Source organism: Panthera tigris, chromosome A2, assembly GCF_018350195.1.
Source record: "Panthera tigris isolate Pti1 chromosome A2, P.tigris_Pti1_mat1.1, whole genome shotgun sequence".
In the NCBI taxonomy this organism is placed as follows: domain Eukaryota; kingdom Metazoa; phylum Chordata; class Mammalia; order Carnivora; family Felidae; genus Panthera; species Panthera tigris.
Window position 1 is genome coordinate 161,933,833 of NC_056661.1, and position 25,021 is coordinate 161,958,853.

At 59.7% G+C, this 25,021-nt stretch overlaps 1 protein-coding gene across 1 annotated transcript; it reads right to left on the reverse strand.

The window, feature by feature from the left end:
* Window positions 1-3,233: 3,233 nt before the first annotated feature.
* On the reverse strand, window positions 3,234-23,021 carry WDR86 (WD repeat domain 86). Its single transcript, XM_042975659.1, has 6 exons — window positions 22,757-23,021; window positions 13,822-13,963; window positions 10,523-10,937; window positions 7,149-7,284; window positions 3,721-3,824; window positions 3,234-3,492 (listed from the first exon to the last, which is right to left on the reverse strand). The coding sequence occupies exons 1-6, from the start codon at window positions 22,977-22,979 to the stop codon at window positions 3,322-3,324; spliced, it is 1,191 nt and encodes a 396-aa protein (XP_042831593.1). The 5' UTR covers window positions 22,980-23,021; the 3' UTR covers window positions 3,234-3,321.
* Between the last annotated feature and the right edge of the window lie 2,000 nt (window positions 23,022-25,021).

Here is a 25,021-nt window from a genome sequence, read left to right on the forward strand (position 1 = left end):
AGAGTGCTTCCTTCTTGGGCATAGGAGGGGCGGGCAGGGAACGGGCCAGCCGTGAAGGTGAGAGGAGATGTGGGGGTGGGGGTGGGGGTGGGGGGAGCGTCCAGATCTATTTCCTCTTCATTTTGCCCGGCTCTCCCGCCCTCCTCAGCCCACTGCTGCTCTCTTCCTTCTTCCCACCATGCAGCTCTGCCTTTCAGCTTCAGCCTCGCTGCCCTGTCGCTAAAACATCCTTAAAGTCTTCAACCGTTCCAAGTGCCCCGGGGACCTAGGGAGGAGGCCTCCCCTCCAGTAGCCATACCGCACTGTGGCAGACTGAAAGCTCGGGTTCTGTGCTCTTAGTTTAGTAAAGTATGCACTTGTAATTCAAGGTTGAAGTTGAGAATTTATAGACGTGCAAAATTCTTCTTTACAAAAATAAAATCCTTTTATTAAACAGGAAAGTCCTTAAATGCTGACCAAAGCACCTTATTTTTCATTAGCACTCTCAGATGCTGTGCTGTCATATTAAACTCCCTGCCGGCTGAGATACCTGTCAGAGATTATTAAGATATATTTTCTCCAGGTTTGTGGGTTTCTTTGGTGTATCTGTGTTACAGAAGACTGCTTCCAAAGGTACGTAGCTGGCCTCTTAATGGCTCACGTGTCCACTCTCGGTGCACCGCACATTCCCCTGTAGATGTGTTAAATGAAAACCCGTCCCGGCACTAGGACACGGCTGGCAGCAGCCGTGCCAGATGTGTTCCTGAGCCTCTCCTCTTCCTGCCCTTCCGGAAGTCTCTGGAAGCGCCTGTGACCATCGAGGGCAGATGGGTCACATCACTGCCATCGACGGGCTGGGGGAAAATGCTTCAGCTGTTTCACTAATCATTTTCACAGAGCTTCAACAGCCGTCCAGTTTGGGTGGGTGGGAATCTTTTCTGTCATTCTTTTCAAGTGGATGATACGGTTGGAAATAAAAGGTGGAAAAGGTATTCAAAAATCGTCAGCCTAACTTTGCAATAAGTTGCTCAAACTCCCTACGCTGCCCTACGTGCTGAAAATGTCTGGGTGGTCTGGAGTTTCCTTTAGACTCCAGGTGCTTGCTGCCATCGACGTCCTCTAAAAAGATGGGACGTCCAGAGCAGGGCAGAGGCTGACGGTGGGGAAGAGGACGACACAGAGGGGAGGGGAGTCTGGGCTGTCAGGGTCTCTCAGCCTCGCCTGAGACCACGTCTCACTCGGATTTCGGGTCTGAATTGCAGCTTTTAGCCAATCCCTGTCCTGGACTTGGGCCAGGCATGGCTTCTAGCTTCCCAAGGGCTCTTTTGACGGTCATAAACGGGCTAGGGAAGCAGAGCCACGCGAGCAGGGCTCGGACGCGGCTTCATTTTCTCGTGAAGAGACGCACAGAAGCCAGTTCTCGAGTGAGGGACCGTCCTGGGCACATACCACGTAAGGAGGGCGGCCCGTCCGGACTTGGGAGACAGGCTCCGGTCCTGGCTTTGCCTCCAGCTGGTGGTGTGAAACTAGACAGAAAGTGACTGAGTGCCACTCCCCGCTCTGGAGGGCAAGAGAAGCCACAAAGGACACTTGTGATGAAAATCTGCCCCCAAGTCTTTAAGGAGTATGGCGAGGCTGAGTCACAGAGGAGGTAGGCCTTGGAGGAGGCTCTCCCTGGAGAGTCAGAGGAGAAGGGAGAACATTCCAGACCTGGGGCCAATGAGGAGGCAGCACAGGCCAAGTGCGCCACATTCGTGAGGTTACAGCCGTTCTAGACCCACCAGAGGATGGACTGGGGGCAGAGAGAGGTCGGAGGGACTGCCGAGTGCAACCACAGAGCGCCCTGAAAGGCGGGCAGGGGGTCTAGATTTGAGTGGCCGAATACGCGGGCCATTAGGGGTTCGAGAACTCCGGGCAGCAGTGGGTGCAGGTGTGTGTCCGCTAGACGTGCCGCCCGCACCACATCCGACGCTCATCCTTCTCCAGTGAAATGCCACCCGCTCTTGGCTTTGGTGATCCGGGTCCTGACCCTATTTCCCGCCCATGTCCCTAAGTACTTCTGTCCTTCCCTATTCAATGTTATTTATCAAAGGCAGAGGATACCTGGTTATCTGGTCTTTACATCCTCAACGTCTCTAGCAAAGGCTTGTGTGTTGTAGAAACAAATTCCTTGAGCATATTCTGCCACGTAAATACAAAACGACAGTTTTCCGTTTCCTGCTCTCTTCCCGGAGAGGCAGGCGGGAGAACAAAAAATGCGGCAGCTCCTGTTTTCCCATCTGCGCCCAGCGGCTGTTTCTCCGGGGATATCACAGCTTGTGTGTTCTAGTCTCTGTTGTGGTTGGACGGGACGGGGGACCTGAGATGACGCGGGAGCCAAAGCTGTAGACGCAGGAACCCGGCATCGGCTGTGCCACCGGGGAGCGTCTGGTCACTCGAGCGGCCTCTCTGCCAGCGACGCAGAGATACCGGCGCAGGTACTCGAGGTGGTCCCTCTCCCCGTCCTCCCTGAAACGCACCTCCGCTCCCCGGGAAGCTGCCATGGCCGGCAGGCCCCTGCAGCCGCAGCGGCGGCACCGAGAAGGGCTAGGGAGCGAGGGCTCCCAGACGCAGCGGGCAGAACGCGCCGAGCCCCACGCCAGACCGCAGGGAAGGGACCCTCCTCCCTTCACGCAGAGCGGGAGCTCCGAAGCAGGGGTGACGCGTCCCCGTCGCCACCTAGACAGGCTGAAGAGCCGGGTCCTCGCCCTCTGGCCCCTCCCCGCGCGAGTGACACTGTAGGGGCCATCAGGCCTCAGCCCCTCACGTCGCCCCGGAGGAGGGGCAGGCCCAGGCCGGGTGCGTGAGCCCCCCGGTTCCGGGAACCCCTCCTCCTCCTGAGAGGAAGGCGAGAGTTTGCGGAACAAAAGACATATTTCAGGGCGCTTTGAAAGGCGTGTATTTCGGTTCTTCGCGAGTGTCCCCCAGTTTGCCAAACTAACGACAATTGCGGCTCGGTGGCTTTTTGAAGAAATCCCCGTTTCCTCCCAGGAAAGGCTTGGCTTCTGGGACCTCTGCGGGGCCGCAGACCCTGGGTCGGGAGGGTCCCGCGGGCCAGAGGCGCAGACCTGAGGGCGGGGGCCACTCGGCCGGGGGGGGGGAGGGGGGGGGAAGGGGGGGAAGCGGGGGGGGAAGGGTCGGGCTGGAGGGGAGGGCGGAGGAGACTCCGTCCCCGAGGGCGAGCACGGTCCCCCTCCACGGGACGGGGCTGCCAAAGTCCACGGACACGGAGGACGGGCAGAGCCCACTGCCCAGGTCGCGGGCGGGGGTCCGTCGGTCCGCCGGCGGGTGGGTCTCGGGCGCTCAGGCCGGCTGCAGGGGCGCGGCGGCGCAGCCCACCTTGTTGCTGAAGAGGCGGGAGCGGCCGCGCGCGGGGGCGGCGGGGCGCGGCGGCGGCGCGCACGGGAGGCCGCGCACGTCCCAGAGGCGCAGCGCGCCGTCGTGCGAGGCCGTGTAGAGCACCTGGCCGTGCACCTGCGGGCGCGGGGCGGCGCGTGGGGCGGCGCTGCGGGGGCGCGGGGCCAGCCCTCCCGCCGCGGGGCCCGCAGCTCCGGCCGCCGGCCGCCGGCGCGAACGCCACCTACCTCGCCGACTCCGCCGGGGGAGCCGGGGCTCGGGGCGCCGGGGGCGGCCTCCCCCTCCCCGCCGAGGCCGCCGGGCTCGCCCTTGCTCCAAGCCCGGGAGCCGGGCGGGAGCGCCTACCTGGATGCAGTTGATGACGAAGGCGTGACCGCGGAACACCCTCTGCAGCGCTCCAGACTCGGCGTCGAAGGCGCGCGCGCGGGCGTCCCCGCTGCCCGTGAACACTGCGAACACAGGGCCACGCTGCCTCCACCTCCTCCGGGCGCCGCGGGGCGGGGAGCAGGGAGGGGCGGGGCGGGAACGGTGACGCCCGGCCGCCCGCCTCACGGGGAAGCCAGAGGGTCCAAATAGGAACTAGCAGAAGCCCCTTGAAAGGAAGGAGGCGGCACCTTCATTATCCTACCACGTGCCTGGCAATGCAGGGTGACCACCCCCTCCTTGCGCCGCGGCCAGCTCCGCACGACCGCGGCTGCGCCGGCGCTGCCCTCTCAGGTGCTCCTGCTCCTCCTGAGTACCAACCACCTCGACCCACGTTCCCTCTCAGACCATTCGGTGGAAGCCTTTTAAGCCTTTGGTGAGGCGTGGCTTCCCTGCTACAAAGCCCCTCCCTGCCTTGGGGTGGGGGCAGTCATACACCCCCACCATCTGAGCAGCCTACTGGGGCAAGGACCAACCAGAAATTCGTTCCTCCGCCTCCTCGGTGATGAACCTGGCCCTCCAAACAGAGCCTCTGGGGTTCGCTAGAGTGCCCCCGCCCAACCCCTCACAGGGGAAGCCCCGGGATTCCGCCTTCCTTGTGCCTTTTCCTACATTAGAACTTAGGTCAAGAGTTCCCAGACTCCGGTGATCACCTGGAGGGCTGGCTAAGACCGATTGCCGGGCCCACCTGAGTGTCTGTGTTAAAAGGTCTGGGAACCTACATGTCTAACCAGTTCCAGGTGCTGCTGCTGCTGGTCAGGCACCGCACTGAGGACACTGACCATAAGAACTCCCTCGTTTATTTATTGTCTTAGCCTGGGTTCTCCCAGAAGTGAGCCCTGACACTAGGATCTGGGTGCAAACACTTTGTGAGCGCATTCCACGAGGTGGGGAGAGAAACAAGAAGGAAGGAGGCCCATACAGGTGTATTAGTGAGCAGGTGACTGCTGGGGCCCTTGGGAGAGGGTGCAGAGCATGTCTAAGAGTTGTCCCCCGGCGGCGGGGGGGGGGGGGGGGGACAAGGATGCTGGACGACTAATCCACAGTTCCCATCAGTCATTGGTCGAGGGCCTCTCTTGCGGGCATCAGGAACCAGCCCTCCTCCGACCTGCTCCTCACAGGAAAACACCCCAGCGCAGAGGACCTCAGCTGAGGGAGCAGAAGTTACCCACAGCACCTGCTACCCCCACCCCGCAGCCTAGCGAGCCATGGGGCCTCCCTAGCCTCGGGGATCTATTCCTTACCCCGCTAACTGCTTCACCTGCCTATTCCCAGCCTTGCTGCTAAAGCCACTGGTGAATGCGGCTCTGGGGGGAGGGCGGGTTCCTTCCTGGGTCTCTTCTGTTCCTTTCTGCTTCCCCTCCCCCAACCCAGTGTGGCTGCTGGGCACCCTGTGGGTGAGAAGAGGGTCAGGAATTCAGTCTGATCAGCCTGCACCCTGTTGGCAAAGACCACGGACCAATTTCCTTAATAGCGGGCAGCAGGTAGGGGCCGTCCCAGCTGCTGCCAAGGTGAGGCGCTCTGGACAGCTTTCATCTTTTTACATTAGAGGTTCTGACTTGGGAGCAGAGCCATAATCACACTTACAGGCTTGGACACAGGAAAAAGGAAAAAATAATTTTTCCGTGTCAGACACCTAAATCCTGAGGGCATCTCAGGCTCTATTTTCAGAGATCCACATTCTGCCTTCATCAAACACCTGTGCTGTGAAATCAACTGGAATTTTCTGCTGTGTCTCTTCCCACCCCTCTGCTCCCTCTGTGTGTGTGTGTGTGTGTGTGTGTGTAAAAAGAGGGGGGAAGGGGGTGCTGATGGCAACACATAACGCTGGGGATTGGGGAAACAGATACGTTCAGGAACCTGGGAGCCCCACTCCCATGCAGGTGTGATGTGATGAGGTTCGGGGGGGAGGGCGATTGCTTCTTCGAACAGTGTCTGTTTTCTGGGCATGTCTGGGGGTGAACGTGTGCCAAGCCCGCGGGACAGAGCCAGCAAAGCTCAGGTGTGTCAGTTTGAGACCTGTGGGCCAGACGGCTTGTTGCCTACCCGATAAGCCAGTCTGTCTGTCTTTCTTTCCAAACTAGCCCTGATTCATCCTGGAAGCAATATCCCAGATAAGAGATTTTATTATTTAGTCCTTGCAGGCTGTGGTCAAAGAGGTATATGCACAGAGCCTTTGGGCAGGGCTTCCAAGAAAGATCTTTTTTTGTTTTATTTTGTTTTGAGAGAGTGATAGAGTATGAGCAGGGGAGGGCCAGAGAGAGAGGGGGACACAGAATCTGAAGCAGGCTCCAGGCTCTGTCAGCACAGAGCCGGATGCGGGGCTTGAACTCATGAACTCCAATATCATGATCTGAGCTAAAGTCGGCTGCTTAACCGACTGAGCCACCCGGGTGCCCCTAAGAAAAATCTTTAAAGGGACCTCCTCAGCTGGAGCACCTGGTGGCTCAGTCGGTTAAGCATCTGACTCTTGATGCTTGGCTCAGGTCATGATATATCACGGTTTGTGGGTTTGAGCCCCATGTTGGGTCCGCACTGACAGTGTGGAGTCTGCTTGGGATTCTCTCTTCCTCTCTCCTCTGGCCCTCCCCTGCTCCTGTGCGCTCTCTCTGTCTCTCTTTCAAAATAAATAAACTTTAAAAAAAAAAAAAAAAAGGATCTACTCAGCTAAGAGATGCATCCTTTTGCCCTTCCCTCTTCTTCCTGTCTAAAACATGACATGATGGCTGGAGCTCCAGCAGCTATCTTAAACCATGAAGTCCCCTAAAGGATAGAAGATATGTGCTAAGGGTGATGTGCAAAGTGATCAAAGGAGGCTGGGTGCCTGACTGACTTGGTGCAACCATCCATTCCTGTCTAGACTGCCAGCCTCTGAAATTCTACCCGAGAAAAATAAACCACGGTTTCATTTAAAGCACTGTTATCTGGGCTCTTGTCTGTAGTCAAACCTAATGCCAGGTGAAGCCAAAGGCACGCGGCCCTCAGGTCTGGCTGGAGTAAGTAGTCTCTGTCTCACTTAGAGAATTAGAATGTGTCCGTGAGACAGTGCTCTTAACCCTGGGACTTCCGACCATTCAGGCTGCTGCACGTTCTTGTGGGGTGCAGTCAGGGAGGAATCCCCACACCCTCGTTTGGACCTTCTTTGGAAACAATGCCGCAGGCACATGTGCGTGGAGGGGGGTGGGCTGTTGGTCCTCCCGACTGGCCGCTGAGGCTCACGAAGGGAACAGTCGAGTAAGAGGTAGAGAGGCAGAGGGGCCCCGAGTGAGGGAGGACTTGGTAGGGTAAGAAGTGGAGGGCACAGGCAGGTTGGGGTGGCGTGGGGACCGCCGGGGACAAGGCTCACTTACAGGTGCCCGCGTGGTATTTGAGGGCGCTCACGCTGTGTCCGTGGGCTGCAAACGTGCGCACGCGCTCCCCCGTGTCTGCCAGCCAGCACTTGACCGTCCTGTCCGCGCTGCCCGAGTACACGTGCCGGTTCACGAGCTGGGGGGAGGGGGGAGAAGGGCGGGTCAGCACCAGACTTCCGGTCCTGCTGGCGGCAGCAGGCGACTCGGAGGCCCCCTCCAGATCTCTCTGGCTAACAGGGGAGGGGCGTGTCCGGGTCTCCCTGGAAACCGGATGGGCAGGAAATGGCCCGGCCTGCGGGACCCACCCAGCGGCCCACTCCGGTGCCCAAGAATCCTGTCGCTTTGCCCTGGGCCAAGTCACTGACTCTGCCCGCGCCTCCCTCGGCACCCTAAGAGCAAGGACCACGAAAGGTTCGCGGTGCTGTCATTACGGCTTCAGCAGCTCCCTACTGAAGAAGAGGCAGTGCCTGGGAAGGTTAACGCGAATCCACCGGCCCCAGGGGTTTCTGGCTGAGGAAAGGGCTCCCAGGGCGGGGCTCTCACTCTGCACCTTTGCACGCAGAGGTGCATACAGGAAAGAGAAAGGTCTAGAGGTACCCTGACTGGCCGCAGTTATGTCCAAGGTAGATCTTTGCCACCCGGGGGCCGTCCCTGGGTCCTGACCTCCTGCGCCTGAGGCTGCCCTGGTGGGGAGGGAGGAGGCCCTGGAGACAGGCTCCCCCACTTCCCGCCCGCCCCGGCTCACTAGAGTGGCATTCCCAGCCCTGCTTGGTGTGGTGGGAGGTAAGGAAAGGGCCTGGGAGAGAAGGGAAGGGGCTTGGGGAGGCCCCCTCCCAGGAGCACCCCCTGCCAAGGTAGTGTACTGGCCCAAGGAACTGCAAAGAAAGACTATTAAAAGAACCCTGCAGATTCCTCTAGACAAAACCCCACGCAACACCTCTGGGTAGCAGTGATGCAGAGAAGCGAAGTTGGGCGAGGAGGGCAGGCGAGAAGCCCTGGAGAGAGCTCTTCCTGATGGTGCCGGGGCCCAGAGACCCCTGGGGGAATAGGAAAGATGAGGCCCTTCCCGGGGCCCAGAGACCCCTGGGGGCGTAGGAAAGATGAGGCCCTGGGGGGGGGGGTGGGCAGCAGGCAGCTGGCCTGGAGCACGTACAGGCTGGCCACTGGCCTCCTCCACCTGCCCCAGGCCCTCCTAGCTTGAGAGCCCGATCCCGGCCACGCTCTGGGCCGCTTTCCACTCCGGTCCCCACGGCTGACCCGGTTTCCCCACGTCATCTCCCAGTTTAAATCCCAGAGGACAGGACTCTCGCTAGCCCAGGTTCTAGTTCCACCCGCAGCCACGGCACAGGTCAGACCTGGCTCTGGGCCACTCACAGGACCTCGAGGAATACACTCGGCCTCCTGGAGGCGGAGGCTGCCGCTGGTTTCCGGAGGACACAAGGGGGGACACAGACACGGCCCCTCTCCCCGGCCCTGCCCTACAGTCCTGATAGTTTACGACTTGCCCCGGCCAACAGAGCCTGACTTCTGGCCTCTCTTATTGTCCCCTCCCCAAGAACAGGGACACGTGTGACACCCACATGCCCAAGGGGCTCCAGCAGGGCTCAGGACGTCACTCAGTCTTCTGGCTACCTGCAGCACCCTGCAGGGGCTCAGCTCCTGCCCATGTTCCAGCGCCCCTGTGCTGTCCTCTTTGTGGGCAAGCCGCCCCCGGGATGCCTCCTCACGCCGCCCCCCGCACTGTGCCTGCCCCCTGCCCCGTGTTTCCTGACCGTTCCCCGGCATCTGTCGCTGTCCCCAGCATCCACGGCTGCGTGCCGCTCAGCCCACGCAGAGGAGGCGCTGAGACCCCGCGGCTGCCGGGGCGGAGGGGAGCTATCTCCTGCTCCCCACGTAGCGTGTCCCAACAACGTGGGGCCTGCCACGCTGTGTTTAAAAGTGACCAAGCGGCACAATTTCAGAGCACAAATCCGAGGCCAAGGAAACGCTCCAAGCGTGTCGCCCTTGGCGGCCTGGGGCCTCGCCGTTCCCTTGGGCTGCTTTCCCGGGGGGACGCCCACAGGGAACAGCGGGGCAGTTTGGGGAGGCCAGAGGAGGCCCGACGCAGATGGGGAAGCAGACAGACCCTGACGGGGGCCTATCACAAAGGACGCAGGTCCTGCAAGACCTCCCTCAGCCAAGACGGCTCCGAGGGGGTGGGGCTCACGGGCCACGCCCCTGCCACGGGATCCACCCAAACAGGCGGCAGGATGAGGCTTGCGAGCCTGGGACTCTGCCGTGGAGGCCCTGGGGTGCCCGCCTCTCCCCGCTCAGCTCACAGCAGCAGGTGCACCAGCACGGGGGTTAGAGGAGCCACCGGGCCAGGCTGCGGGGCACAGCGGGGCTCTGGACAGTCCGCCTCCTGGGCGGAACTGCCAGAAGAGGCCCCCTGACTCCCCACGGTTCAGGCCCCGTCGCACCTTTCTAAGCTGCTGGTCACGAGGACAGGTGACGTGTTCAGCCCCGGGTCCCAATCCTCCTCTGCCCCTTACCAGCTGTGAGGCGTGCGGCAAGCTGCTGACCCTCTCTGAGCCTCTGTCCTCGCACGTGCCCCATGAGAAAACGTAAGCACGTCTGTTAGATGCTTAACAGCAGCAGAAACAAGCAGAACAAGCCGTGCACGGCCACCGTGCTGTGCCTACAGCGAATCCATCCGGATCCTCTCAACCCCCCGGGGGTGGGCGCCACTTCACGCTCAGAGGCCCCGAGCCAAAATCTTGGGGCCCGCCGTGTTTCAGGAGCTTTTGGATTTTAGCAGCACGCTCCTGTCTCTACAGCAACAGGGTGCATATTCCCAGGAAGCGGGCAAAAACGAATTGCGACGAGCCTCCTCTCTGTCCAGGCTTTGCCACCAACTAAGTTTTGCTGCCGAGCCTAAATCTTTAAGAAGGCTTCAGGTTTTGGAACGTTTGCATTTAGGAATCGTGGACCGGGGGCTCGTGGGTTGGTAGACCTAGTCCTCACCTAACGTGTGAGGAGACCAGAATTCGCGTGTGGAGCACAGCCTTAACCCCCGGGTCTGTGAACGTGACTGTATTTGGAGACAGGGTCTCGAAGGAGGTGGCTAAGTGAACTTGAATTCACTAGGGTGGGCGTCTCATCCGGTCGGACCGGCGTCCTTGTCAGCAGAGGAATTCTGGGTGCGGAGGGGAGACCGCGTGAGGACGCAGGGAGAAGATGTCTGGCTACAAGCTGGCACCTTGGCCTTGGCCTTCCAGCCTCCAGAACCGTGAGACCCTCCATCTCCGTTGTCTAAGCCCCACCCCCCTCCCCCGGTCCGTGGCAGCTGGGAGGATGCCTCCCTGGCGGACAGGCAAGGGCCGGGCGGATCTCACCTCCAGACAGATGACGGGGCCCTGGTGCTCCCTGAACACCCGCAGCTGTTCCCCGCTCAGGATGTCCCAGGCGCGGATGGTGGCGTCGGTGCTGCCGGTGAAGGCCGTGTGACTGGGCGTGTCCAGCACAAGGCAGAGCACGGCGCCCGTGTGGCCCCGCAGCGTCTGCCAGCAGCCGCCGCCGGCCACCTGCCACACCCTGGCCGTGCCGTCCGTGCTGCCCGTCACCAGCAGCCCCCCGGCCTCCTCGGCGCAGGGGGCCCCGGGCAGGTCCCAGGGGGCGGAGTAGGCGAGGGTCAGCACGCAGTTGCGGTGGCCCCGGAACTCCTGGGACACCTGCCCCTTGTCCACGCTCCAGGCTCGAGCTGTCCGGTCGTAGGAGCCACTGAACAGCTGGTTGTCGGCCACCAGGATCCTGGAAGGAAGAGGGAAGGGCAGGGGTCACACCGTGCAGGGCGGCCCCACGGCCTGTCCCAGGGGCCCTTTGTCTGCCGTCCCGCGTGTCCGGGGAGCCCAGGGAACTTCGTGTGGGAGGAGCACAGGGGCCCCCCGAGCGGGACGTGGCCACGACGCGCTGTCTCATTTTGGTGAATGCTAAGAAGCCCTCGGAACATAGATGTCTGTCTTCACGCGGCGCTCCGCATAACGTCCCGGGCTCTGTCCACACACCCCCCCAGGGGAGCGGCTGAGGGAGCACCTGGAACCGGCGTGTGTGGCCAGTGTGGGGGCAGAGCGGTCAGGACCCTGCGCCTCACCCTCAGAGGCGCCCGGTGCTCCCTCTGCCGGGGAGCCTGGCGCAGGTAGGGGGAGGGCCGGACCTCGAGGAGAGCAGATGTCCTGCCTGCACGCGGCCCACGCCGCTCTCTGCTGGGCGGTCCTCACGGCCCACGGGTCATTAGGGAGGCCGAGCGCACCGTGACACGCGCTCTGTGTCCGACTCCCTTCTTTCCTGACACCCAGTAGGTATGGTTTTCATGACACGCGTATCTCTAACAGAAAGTGACGAGTTGACACCACGTGGCATCATAGGTGATGCCCTGGGGGCCTGAGTCCTGCCCCGTCGGGCCGGCACGAGAAGGCAGGGACCCCAAGGCCTGGCCGGCGCCCCCCCCCCCCCCCCCACCGCCAAACGCACACACCCAGCCCGGCTCTGAAAACATGGGAAGAAGTGAATTCCACGTGGTGGCCCCAGGGATACTGCACAGTCGCGAGCACTTACTTCGTGATGCAATACACTAAGACTTAGTATCTACCCAGAACTATCAGGTTTTGTTTGTTTTTTTTAAGTCTATTTCTTTATTTTGAGAGAGAGAGAAAGACAGAAAGATCGGGGGAGAGGCAGAGGAGAGGGAGAAAGAGAGAGAGAGGGAGAATCCCGAGCAGGCTCCGTGCTGTCAGCACAGACCTTGTCTCGGGGCTCAGACCCACGAACCGTGAGATCATGACCTGAGCTGAAACCAAGAGTCAGACGCTTAACCACCTGAGCCACCCAGGTGCCCCCAGAACTATCAGTTTGGAACAGCAACCTCTCAAAAGTGGTGTGTGTGTGCTCAGCCTAAGTCTGGCAGACTAGAATTTCTAGCCTTCATTGTCCGGGTTTGCTTTTGAGGAGCAGCCGATAGTTTCCAGCTACAACCTGAGAGCAAGCTGGTCACCTGAGATGTGGCCTGTCCTGTCCGCCCCAGCCCCAGCCCCAGCAGGAGAATCCCGCAGACCCGTGTTTTTCCTTAGTCACTTTTTTTTTAAATGTTTTATTTATTTTTGAGACAGAGAGAGACAGAGCATGAACGGGGGAGGGTCAGAGAGAGGGAGACACAGAATCCGAAACAGGCTCCAGGCTCTGAGCTGTCAGCACAGAGCCCGACGCGGGGCTCGAACTCACCGAGTGTGAGATCATGACCTGAGCTGAGGTCGGACGCTCAACCGACTGAGCCACCCAGGCACCCCGTCACTAACTTCTTCCTCAAAGAAGAGCTTCGGGAAATGGCCAGCAGGAGGTATGACCCCCTCGGCCACCTGTGTCATCTGGGCCCTGATCCTCAGTGTCCGGGCCTCACTTGCTCTAGCTAAAGAGGCAGGAGAATAGAAGCCCGGATGCTGGGGGCGCCCGGGGGGCTCAGTCGGTTGAGTGTCCGACTTCAGCTCGGGTCATGATCTCCCAGTTTATGGGTTCGAGCCCCGCGTTGGGCTTTATGCTGACAGCTCGGAGCCTGCTTTGGATTCTGTGTGTGTGTGTGTGTGTGTGTGTGTGTGTGTGTGTGCCCCTCCCCTGCTTGTGCTCTCACTCTCTCAACAATAAATAAACATTAAAAAAAATTAAAATAAATTTAAAAAGCAATGCAGATGCTGGAAGGCAGGAGGGCTCCCTCCAGGCCTTCTTCTCCACTCAGAAGCATCCTGAGCCAACACAACCCCCGGTCTTTCTACTGAGAGATGTTACCTGGTTCCTGCCGGGTAATAAGGTTCTGACCGCAGGCAGCTGGTACCCCAGTCAGTTAGTGGTCGGTCTGGCCCCCCATTCCCTCCCACCGAGCCCTAAACCACTGGGCCAGTTTCTCACGCTGACCCAGCCTGTGAATCACACAAGCAGTGTCCCCTGTGACTGAGAACAGCCCTCCCTCTCCACCTGCCCTGGCCCAGCCCCTGACCCCTTTCCCTGACTGACTCAGCACACCCCCCAGGAAGCCCCCACCCCCAACAGAGAGGCCTCGAGGGCCTGTGCGCAGGTGCCCGTCCCCCCTGGTTATACCGGGCCCTCCCTCCGGAGTTTAAGACAGCCACCACAAGTTGCATAAATAGTGTCAAATTGATCTGATCAGCAAAGGAATCACGGCTTTAAAAAAGATTGGGGGCAGGGAGAGTGCCACGGCTCAGATCAGACCCAAATTCAAGAAGGAAAAATTCCAACCTCCTTGAGAAGGAGGGGGTGGCATATTTCAACCACAACACGGAAAGGAGAGGTTTAAAACCACTCTGGGCTCTTATCTTCAGAACCAAACCCGTTTTGCTCCAAAGCAAAGCCCCCGGTCCACCATCAGGTACCTGTTAAGCCACTTTGTCTGGAATTTGTTCGCATCGGGAGGGGCCGTGGCCTCCAACGCCTTTCCCCGTGCCTAGCAGTGGGGCCCCCAAGTCGGGCATCCCTTCCCCGACCTCCTCCCGGACCCCCACATGCAGCCGGGGGACATCCGTCCTGAGCCTCCGTGGCCACGCGCTCCCGACGACCTCCGCGCACGTCCATGGGCAGGCCTCCCCGGCGCTCAGTTCCTCCGGGGCAGGGGGCCCCCGGCCACGCTGACCTGTTCACGATGGACGTGTGTCCCCGGAACACCTGCAGGCACTGCCCGGTCCGCACGTCCCACTTCCGGATGGTACAGTCAGCGCTGCACGTGAAGGCGGCCTCGTCCTCCAGGTGGCAGAAGGTCACGTAGCTCTCGTGGCCTGCGGACGAGGCGGACACGTGAGTGTTCCAGGCCGTGGCAACTCTCGCGGGGGCAGGGAGTGTCTCAGGGGAGTCCGGAGCGACGGGCCCTTTGCAGGGACGACCGACGAGTCTAGTCTGGGAGTCTTGGGAGCGATGGGGCACCAGGAGAAATTCCGGGGCACTCTCCCTGCCCCCAATCTTTTTTAAAAAACGTTTATTTATTTTGAGAGAGAGAGAGTGCAGGGAAGCGGCAGAGAGAGAAGGAGAGGGTATCAAGCAGGCTTCACCCTGTCAGCACGGAGCCTGAGGCAGGGCTAAAACCCACAATGACCTGTGAGATCATGACCTGAGATCAAGAGTCGCCACCCACTGAGCCACCCAGGCGCCCCTACCCCCATCCTTCTGTTCCTTCCTCTTCGCCTCTCTCTCTGTCTTCCTCCTCCCTCCTCTTCTTCCCTCCCCCTTCCTCACTGGTTCCTTTCAGTCTTCAAACTTTGCAGGTGTTTGAATTCACTTAGTCACTGAACAACCCGGTGTCCCGGAGGCAGGAGGCAAGGAGACCCAGGGCACACCTGGCCTGCGGGCCCAGAATGCCTGGCTTAGCTCCTGGCGCAGGCCCGGTCTCACCCCTCCGCACCCCCATCTCCTGATGGGCCCTGGGGAGAGTACCAGTGCCCGCCTCCCGGGGCGGCTGTGCAGACGCAGTGCATGCTGGATGGTGGCTGTTCTTATGTTTGGGAAGAGACACTGGTCCCAAAGGTATCAGGCCCTGATTCTTGGAAATGAAACGTTACCTTGCTTGGGGGGGGCAGGGGACACACATTTTCAGATGTAATGAAGGATTCTGAGATGAGGACAGTATCCTAGATTCTCAGGGTGGCCAGAAATACCACCACAAGTGTCCCTGTAAGAAGGGGCAGAAGGAGATGTGAGGAACCCACAGAGAAGCCGCTGTGGAAACAGCAGTGACCGGAGGTGCCCTGAACACGGCTGATGCCACCCAAGCCAAGGAGCACCCAGCGGCCGCCGGAAACTGGCAGAGGCGACCAGCTCTCCCCTGCAGGGTTCAGAGGGACAGTGGCCCTGCCGACACCTCGGCTTTGGCCCAGCGACACCGATTTTGGATCTCTGGCCTCCAGAACCGGACCGGAATAAACTTGTGTCTTAGGACGCCCAGCGTGACCAGTGGTCAGAGCAGCCGCAGGGAACTAATACAGAAGCAGAAACGACTAAGGCATTTTCTCTGCCCTCGAAGAGAGTGCTGGCCCCGAAGGACGGACAGCGACGGGACACGCGCTGGACAGAGCATGACGGGGTCAACGGAGCAGAAGCCTGGGTGTTGCAGTGCCTATGTGGGGAGGAGAGAGCAGAGTGTCCCGCGACAGAAGATGTCACACACCAACGCAAGAAGGGACCCCGGGGCCAGAATTTAGGTGCTTGGCAGAAATGGCGGATCCCGCACGGATACGGCGAGGGTGGAGGTCTAGGGCAGAGGGAGGGCCACACAGAGCCTGGGGTCTTGGCCAAGTGCACCTGCCCATCCAACTGCTCACAGTGCAACTGTCAGTCTTTTGACTGTCACCGTGGCTGTGGCATCAAGGCTCACAGAGCAGCTCTGGAAGCTGTCAGGTGCCCCGTCATAGGAGGCCTGTCCTTCAGGTCAACACGTTTCCACCTCGGATAACCACTCCTGATGGCAAACTGAACCTGAGTATATTTTTAGAAGAATCCAGGGACCAGAAAACCAATAGAATCAAAGGAATGTTTGACCTAAGATCCATTTCACAGAGAAGGAAATTGATGAGTTCAAATATCTACACGTGTGGGCTATATTAATTACGCTGAAGATTGCGGTCAAGGGGCGCCTGGGTGGCTCGGTCGGTTGAACGTCCAACTCTTGATTTTGGCTCAGGTCATGATCTCAGGGTTGTGGGCCCGAGCCCTGTGTCAGGCTCCGTGCCAAGCATAGAGCCTGCTTGAGATTCTCTCTCTCTCTCTGTCAAATGAATAAAATGGTATCAGATAGGGATTCAGAATCTCCTGGGCAGTTTCAAGCTGATTTGCACTTTTTGGGCAGCCCTGGGTTTTAGTTTAGTTGCTCTTGGAAGAACCCAACTCCCTGGGTTTTAGGAAACAGAATTAAAAAAAAAAAGAAAGGAAGACATGTTTTTCAGTCTTCTTGGATAGCATATACCAGGCCTCTAAGAGAACGACGTTTGTGTGAATTAAGTAAACACTTGAAGAGGGCGCAGATTATGTTTCCCTTAAAATACACGTCAGTTTAAAAGTCGAGGGCAAAATGTGTTTGGCAAAACACAGCCCAGCTTTTTTGCCAACCCCAAAATGTTTATAAAACATTTTAAGATTGTCAACAAACTTTCCCTGAAACCAGAGCTGCCGTGGGGAGGGCTCAGCGCCGTCTGAGGAACCACCTGGCTTGCTCAGCGTGGCTGGAAGGCAGCCCGGTGTCCCCAGGGCAGGCGGGCGCGGGCCAGGCGACCCCTGCGGGAACACCCCGCAGTCTCCTACCCACCCCGTGTAGCCCGGCGCCAGCCAAGCCAGGAGACGCTTCCGCAGGGGCATCGGCCCCTTTCTGGCCGCTTCCGTCCTGCCTCAACAGCATCTGACAGCAGGAAGGCAAAGTGCCAAGTGTACAGGAGGCCAAGAAAAGCACTGGAAAACAGTGTGGCGAGTCAACCATGGCATCTCCACTCAATGAAGCCATAGCCACTAGCCCAGGCATGGGAAGGCCATGAGATGTGGGACCGATTATATGACCCGTGGAAGACAAAAGAAAAAAGAAAAGAAAAAAAAAAAGATATATACAATAAAAATATAAGCACCTAGAAACAAAGACTTGAAGAAAAGAGTTAATAATGAAAAGAATTTCTTCGATGTAAAAAAAAAAATCTCGTGTCTGAAGCCGGGCCAGGCTGACCCTCTGCCCTCTCGGGCGCCTGGCCCTGGGCTGCCTGAGGATCCCCGCGGCGGTCAAGGCCCTCCCAGGGACAAGCCCCTTCCTGTGCGCCAGGCACCCCCACATCTGAAAACCCACTGAACGAGTCCCAGCTCCGAGCCCTGCCCGCAGTCGCTGCAGAGCGTGTCTCTGCCTGCAACCCACGGGCTGTGTGACAGGGTCCACCGCCCCCAGCCTACGGGGTCACGGGGGGAGGGGATGAGGGAGGCTGGGGAGGAGGGCCCATCAAATCTCCAGGGTCCACAGCGCTGCCACCACCACCACGAGCTGTTGGAATTGTGTAGAATAAGCAAAACAAAGCCAAACTAAAAATAAACATTTTTGAAGGGATAAAGAATGCAGATAAGACGCAACTATTATGTTCAAAAGGACAGGCTGAGGCCAGGGGTTTTCCGTTTCTGCCAATGTCGTCCGGCCCTCCCCGCCTCCCTGGCAGCGCCCCTCAGACTCGTTGGAGGCTCCAAGTGGCCCCTCCACGTGCTGGCGAGACCGCTCAGGGCACCGGCCACCCAGGGGCCGCGGTGGCAGAGGTGGGCTGGCTGGCGTGGGCCCCACCGGAGCTGGAACGTGCGTCCGACTCACTTGGCTTGAAAAGCGGATCCGCTTTCCCCTCTGTGTCCCTGGCAAGTCTTGGGTCTCCCCGGGGGGGGGGGGGGAGTGGGGAGGGCTCCAGGCTGCTCACTGCGGTTCCCCCACCCCCTGGTGGCTCCCCCACCCCCCAGCTGCCCGCAGGGTTCAGACAGCTGGGAGCCCCAGCAGGAGGCTTTAGGGCAGGATCTGTTGGCCTGTAGCCATGCTCACACCTCCCTGGAGGGAGGCCTCTGGGCAGCAGCCTTCCCGGGCTACCTTCGGGGCTAGGAGTGATGACCCCTTGACCCCTGCTGGTGCAACCACAGGTCCCGCGGTTCCCCTAGGCTATGCCCACATTTGGCAAGTGCCTCTATTAACCTCTCCTTGAGCCACCATCTTGAGGGTGCCATTTTGTTTCCTGCCGGGACCCGCCTCACGGAGCCGCCTGGCGATGGGGCCAGAGCAGTGAGCCCAGAGCACGGAAGGGGTGGCTGAAACGGACAGTGTCGGACAAAACCAGCAAAGAGTCCGCTTCGGGCCACCCGCCCCGAGCTCCCAGCCAGGACAGGCTGGTGCTCTTGTCGCTGAGGCTGCCACCGGCGCTGTCGTCCCGCCTGGCTTCTGTCAGCCCACGCCCTCAACCGGGCGGCCTCGACCTGTGCCCTCCTCGCTCCACACCCGCAGGGAGCTCCCCACCCCCCGACAGTGGTCTCCCAAGAGCTGGAGAAATGAATCACCCAGCCCGGGCTTCCTTCACATCCATCCTTAAAAACGCATTTTGATGGAACTCTTCTTTGACAAAGTTACTAATGATCCATGTCTGAGAGCCTTCCCTGTGCCCCCACATGCTTCTTTAAAAATACGTAGACGATTCAGAAAGCCCACTTCTCGGTATATACACAAAGGGCCTGGAAGAGATGTTTGCACGGCCAAGTTCACGGCAGTGAGCTACTCTCGAGATAGTCAAGTGAAAGGAACCCAAGTGTCCACTGACGGGCGAACGGGCAAAAAAAATGCACACAACAAAACGGTTCGCGGCCTTCAGAAGGAAGGAAACCCCGACACCTGCTACAGCACGGACGAACCTCGAGAACATCATGCTCAGTGGGATGAACCAGTCACCAAAAGAGAAACACTGTAATGACTGCACTGTGCGGGGTCCCCAGAGCAGTCAGATCCACAGGGGCAGAGAGCAGAATGAATGTGGGGGGGCGGGGGTGGGGAGAAATGGGGTTATTGTTCAAAGGGGACACAGTTTCAGTTTTACAAGATGACCAAGTTCTGGAGATGGGTAGTGGTAATGGCAGGACATTATGAGAGATTCATATCTTCAAACTATACAATTAAAAATGGTCGAGATGGTAAATTTGATGCTACATGTTTTCTATTATAGTTAAAAATTGGGGCGCCTGGGTGGCTCGGTCGGTTAACCACCCACCCTCAGCTCAGATCATGATCTCTCGGTTCCTTAGTTTGAGCCCCGCGACAGGCTCTCTGATGTCAGCACAGAGCCTGCTTCAGATCCTGTCTCCCTCTCTCTGTGTCCCTTCCCTGCTCACGCGTGCTCGCTCTCTCTCTCTCTCTCTCTCTCTCAAAAATAAATAAACATTTTAAAAGTTTAAGAAAAAGGGGCACCTGGGTGGCTCAGTCAGTCAAGCGTTTGACTTCAGCTCAGGTCATGAGCTCGCGGTTCGTGATTTTGAGCCCCGCGTCGGGCTCTGTGCTGACCGCTCAGAGCCTGGAGCCTGCTTCGGATTCTGGGTCTCCCTCTCTCTCTGCCCCTCCTCCACTTGTGCTCTGTCTCTCTCTCAAAAATAAATAAAACATCAAAAAAATAGATAAACACAAAAAATAAAAATAAGTAAGATTGCCCATTCCCTTCCAGGCCCACCTGGGCCAAGAGGCGAGCCCTGACTACCCCAGTGTGGATTTCCTGCTTTATCTGAAGTTCAAGTGCACAAAGCCCCCCGAGTTTAGCAACCCAACCTGCAAATTCTCTGGGGCAGCCATCTCTGAATCTCACACAGGCACCCGGTAGAGCCAAGGGAGGGGTGCGGGCTCCGGCCAACACCGCCCTGACTGCGTAAATGCGGGAGCACTGCTTAGCCCTTTGGAGCCTCAGTTTCCTCATCCACAAATGGGGATAATAAGGCTGTGAGAAGCAAACGAGGAAGAGCTTTGGAGCTGGCCAGGTACAGTGCCAACGAGACCCTCTTATTTGGTTCGGGCGTGTTGATGTAGGCATGGAAGGTAAGACGACTAGTACGAGTCAGGAACTATTTGTTCATTGTTTTAATCCCCACCCCCCCCCCAAAAACACACAAAACCTCATAAGGCTAGATGACTATTGTATCACCCCCAATTCACAGATAAAGAAACGAAGGCAAGAGAAGCAATGAGATTCGAGCAGGAGCAGCCCAGCTCCAGAGCCACCTCCTAGTAATGGATCCTCCTGCTCCCTGGTGGTGAGTAGGGGTCAACCAGATGGGCAGACGCCCACCAAGGCTTCCAGTAATTAGGGGTGTGCAGTTTGTTCACATGGAATTAAAAACAAACAGCACCCCTATCTTGCTAGAAGATGCTGTTAGGAGACAAGGACGCTGTGGGACAACCACAGTGGGTTGGAACCTTCAAGCTGGGTCCCTCGCCACGCGGGAACAGACCAGGGCGGGGTCCGCCATTTTGGGAAATGCTGCCTACCCCATTGAGCCAATGAAGTGCCCCAAATGAGTAGGTACCCGATGGATAAGAGAAAAAGAGGGGAAAGGAAAATTACATTAAATACAATTCTTCCCTTTACAGAATAACTGTCAGTTAAACCTGCTTTTTTTCCCCTTAAACCTGCCTTTCTTCACCTAGAGGTCACCGACCGCCTTTGAAAGCCAGTTCTATTTTCTTTAAAAATAAATTTTTTTTTAATGTTTATTTTTGAGAGAGAGAGAGAGAGAGGGGAGGGGCAGAGAGAGAGGGAGACACAATGGGAAGCAGGCTCCAGGCTCCGAGCTGTCAGCAGAGCCCGACGTGGGGCCCGAACCCAGGAACGGCGAGATCACGACCTGAGCCAAAGTCGGACCCTTAACCCACTGAGCCGCCCAGGCGCCCTCAGTTCCATTTTCTGAAAAAGCAGAGCTGCTGCGGGTCAGAAGCTAGGAGCAAGGACTAGTGCACATCCAAACTGACTCTTTTCTAAGTCACTATTAGTGTGACTTCGTGATAAGGCAAGGTTATTCTGTCCCTTCTGTCCATGAAAATTCTTGAAGTGCCAGTCTTAATAGCAGCAGAAACAATTCGGGTAAGTGCTCAGCAGTTTCTCCGTTTGATGGAGTTTTCCTGTTGAGGGGGATGGCTCTCAGCCAGGGCACAGAGGCTGTTGGGGTCCTCTGGGGACAAGCCACTGTGAGGGCCACAAAGCGGGTGTTTCGGTTGTTGCCAGGCACAGAGCTGGGTGGTGAGGACAGGGCAGAGCTGGGCAGGAGGGCGGGCCCTGGAGGCTCGGCCCAGGCTCTGGAACTGCCCACCAGGCCAGAACCACCCTGGAAAGGCCTGGAGCTCAACTAGGGAGGAAACGCACCTACGAACTGGACTCCCATCATGGGCACCAGCCCCAAGGTCTCCCCGGGGGCAGTGTGCCTCAGACCCACCCAGGAGCTTGTTAGAGGTGCAAATTCTAGAGTCCTACACTATGGGCCCACTGAAACTGCAACCTGGAAATGTACATTTCTGAAAGCCCTCCAGACGAGTCTCGTGTCTGGGGGGCAATGCAGCTAGATTTTAAATTCTGAACAGATCTGGCGCACCCGGGTGGCTCAATCGGCCCGGCCTCAGCTCAGGTCACGATCTCGCGGTTTGTGGGTTCGAGCCCCGCGTCGGGCTCTGTGCTGACAGCTCGGAGCCTGGAGCCTGCTTCGGATCCTGTGTCTCCCTCTCCCTCTGCCCCTTTCCCCCTCACGCTCTGTCTCTCTCCATCTCTCAAAAATGAATACACGTTAAAAAATTTAAAAACATTTTGAATAGATCTTAGCTCTTCCAGATTTGGGTCAGTGCCTGTCAATCTGTGCGATGTTGGGGGCAGGGGGTGGCCAGGAATGTGTTGGTTTGTACCAGAATTTCCCGTCTCCACACCTACCCCCAAGTAACAGGCAATCCAAAATCCATTTCTCCCAGGCTTTGAAATATCTCCCATAACTGCTTTTATTTAAAACCAACAGGGTTATCATCTGCCACTAATGAAGCTCCCTGTGCCTACATGGCTTGGAAGGCCCGGGGAGGCCACTCGGGACTTGCTGGTTATGGTGGAAAAACCAGGCGGTTATAAACAAGCGCCGCGTGGAGAGCCTTGTGCTTCAAGGGGCTACTACCTGCTCTGCGGACAACAGCGACAGGGCTGGAGAGGGACCTCACAGTCCTGCACTGCGGACACGTCACAGGGACCCACGGAAAGAAACGCATCGGCCTCCGGTGTGACGAAGTACACAGATCCAAACCAACACGTGTGCGTTTGTGAAACTTCTATAAAACAACATGTCCACCTACTACGTGTGCCTCCTGCCCCCGCATCGTGTTTCCAAATATGCTAACCCCCTTCTGAGAAACTTTGATCCATTCCTCTCCCACACCCCTTCATTCTCCAGCAGAAGAAACGAGGCTGCAGGGAGGGCAGGGCGGTCAGATGGGGAAGGGAGGGGGGTTCACATTTCAACCCTCCCCTCCCTCCCCCACAGGCTGCGCGACCCCGGGCAACTTATTTCCGGAATGCCTCGGTTTCCCCGTCTGCCCGAGGGGGATAACAGCCGCGTGAGGCCTGCACGCCGCAGTGCTCCGTGCGGCGGGGTGGGGGGCTTGGCAAGCCCTGGTGGTGACCACAATGGCTCCTAGAGTTAATGTCCCGGCCAAACGCCCCAGGGACAGCGAGAGGCAGGGGAAGGCGCTGCCTAGCCACAGGAGCGCGCCGAGGTGCGATTCCCGGTGGGGCGTGACAGCCGTGGTACCGGAAATGATTTCCCCGCACTGGGCTGACAGGTGACGGAAGCCCCACGCAGCGGGCGCCCCTCGGCCCACGGGTCGGGGTCACGGCCGGCTGGGCCCCCCCGCCCGGCGCGCGCGCGCAGCCCGCGGCGCGCTGGGCCCCGGGCGGGCGCTCCCCCCGCCCACGAGCGCCCCGGGCGGGGGCGGGGCTTGGGCGCGGGGGGTCTGGGGGCCGCGGGGCTGAGGTCAGAAGGCGGGCGAGCGCGAGGCGAGGGAGGGCGCGGCGAGGCGGGTCTACCTTGCAGGAGGGCGCAGCACTGGCCGTCCGCGGTGCTCCAGAGCCGGGCCGTGCCGTCCTCGCTGCCCGTCAGCAGGCGCCGCCCGTCCGGGCTCAGGCTGAGCCAGTTGATGCCCCCGCGGTGGTCGGCGCAGACCCTCAGGGCCGACCCCCCGCCCCCCATGCCGCCGGCCCGCCGGGAGCCCCGGAGGCAGCGCCCCGCTAGGGAGGGGCGCCCCGGCATCCGCGCGGCGGCTCGCTGCGGCCGAGACCCGCGGCCATGGCCCCCCTCGGGGCACGGGGTGCGGAGGAGGGGAGGTGGGGGCCCCCGCTCCCGCGCCGCCCACCCGGCTGCCGGGCCCGCGGGCCCGGCGGTGGGGGGGCGGGGGAGGGGGCTGCGCTGCAGGGGGGCGACCCGCTGGGACTTCCCGGCCCCCACCGGCGCCGGCCGCCTCCGCTCCGCGCGCCCCACCTGGGCGGGCCCCTCCCTCCGAGGACCCCCGGGCAGCGGCGTCTCCGGGCGCGCCGGAAGGCTCGGGCCTCTTGGCGGGGTCCCGCGGCGGGGGTTGGGGGGGGGGGAGCCCGGGAGGCCGAGCGCCCCGCGCCCCGCACGCCCTCCCCGGCCGGCGCCGCGCGCTCGGGGCGGCGAGTGTGGAACAATACGGTCCGGCCTGGCTCCTCCTCAGAGACCACCCCCCAACCTGTCCCCTCCCACTTTCCCGGCCGGCCGGCCGGCGCCCCAGCCCCCACCCCGGCACCCGGCCCTCCGGACCCACCGCCCCACGTGCGACTCCCCCGGCTGCCCCGGGCGGGGACCGAAGGCCGGGACGAGGGAGGAGGAGGTGGACGCGAGGGTCCGGTGGGGTGAGACCCGCACGCCCGGGAGCTCCCTCGGGCCGGCGGCTGCGCGCCACCACGGGGCAAGCCTGCCCCGCTCCAGGCTCCCAGCCCTGAGGGGGGGGATGCTGTAGGACGGTCCCCTTGTTGGAGAGCGCCCCTGGCCCGCCCTCGCTGGGAAATCACACACACGCCCCGAATTCTCAAGAAGTTCCGCCAGTGGGGTGGCGGCGGGTGAGCCGGGGGAGAGCGGCGCGGTGGGGTTTCCCGGAGCGGTCAGGTTCACCCATTCACGCGGCCGCGGGGTCCTCGGCGCCGGGCTCTCGCCGTCCTCGCGCTGCGGGTGCGGGGTCCCCACCCACCGATCCGTCTTTTGACATCCCCATCCCACCCCAGCTCCTCTGACGGTCCACTGAGGTCTCTGCGGGAATCCCACACCCCGGGACGGGAGCCCTCCCGGAACGCCTGCTGGTTCCTATTAGAGCGGTTCCGCCGCCTGCTTCGCTGGGGGCGGGGAGGGGTGACGCCCCCACCCCCCACCCGCGCAACTCCGACTCGGATCCTCCAGGTCCTAAAAGTAGCAGGGTTTCCCGAGGGGCGGGGTAACGGAGCCAGGTAGCTTTGCAAAGACGGCCAGACCTTCTCCCAATGGCTGACCACGCCCAGACACCAAAAGCAAACCCCATATTGGGGTCCCAGGGCACACTGGACAATTTATTCGATCTGGTGAGTCAGTTTACAGTTCAGCTTAGGGAGCTGGCCCCAGTGAAGGGTTTAGGGGTGGGGGGCAGTGGGATTTGGAGTTGTGGGAAGACACAGGTAGAGGTGGACTGAAAGGAGGCAGGATGGGGTGTGATCCAGCAGGAGAGAGGAAAACAGACACCCTGAAGTATCTTTGGAAATTGGATGCTTGCAGGGAGGAAGGGAGGATCCACGGGGTGTCTGCTACTCTAAGACTGCGTAGACAAGGACTGGGTTCAGAGATGCTCCCACAGGCTGACTGTAAGTTCCTCTTAGGACCTGTGACCGTCAAGATGCCCTTGCAACATCCAGGTATGAAGACTGATGGGCAGCTGGCCGGACAGGTGCTCAGAAGAAAACCCAAAGGAGACAGAAGACCCCCTCCCTGGGCTGTTCCCTCCCTTGGGGTCCTGGTCCTTGGGGTCCCTGGTAAAGGGATTCCTTTACCCTCTCTGCCCCCAGGGCAGGGTCCTTCCGCACCTGACACAGGAATTCTACACAATTCTTGACGTGGACTGGCTGAGCTACCATTTGCTTTTGAAAAACGAAAAGAAAAGGAAAAAAGCTTTTCGCTTACATTCTAGAGTTCAGCCTTTACGAGGCAGAGGGAGGGATATCTGGGACAGAGAGACCTTCCCAAGCCTCCTGACCTTTCCCTCTACAGGCAACAACCATCTCTGGTTTCCGGTTTCAGGCCAACTCTGCTAA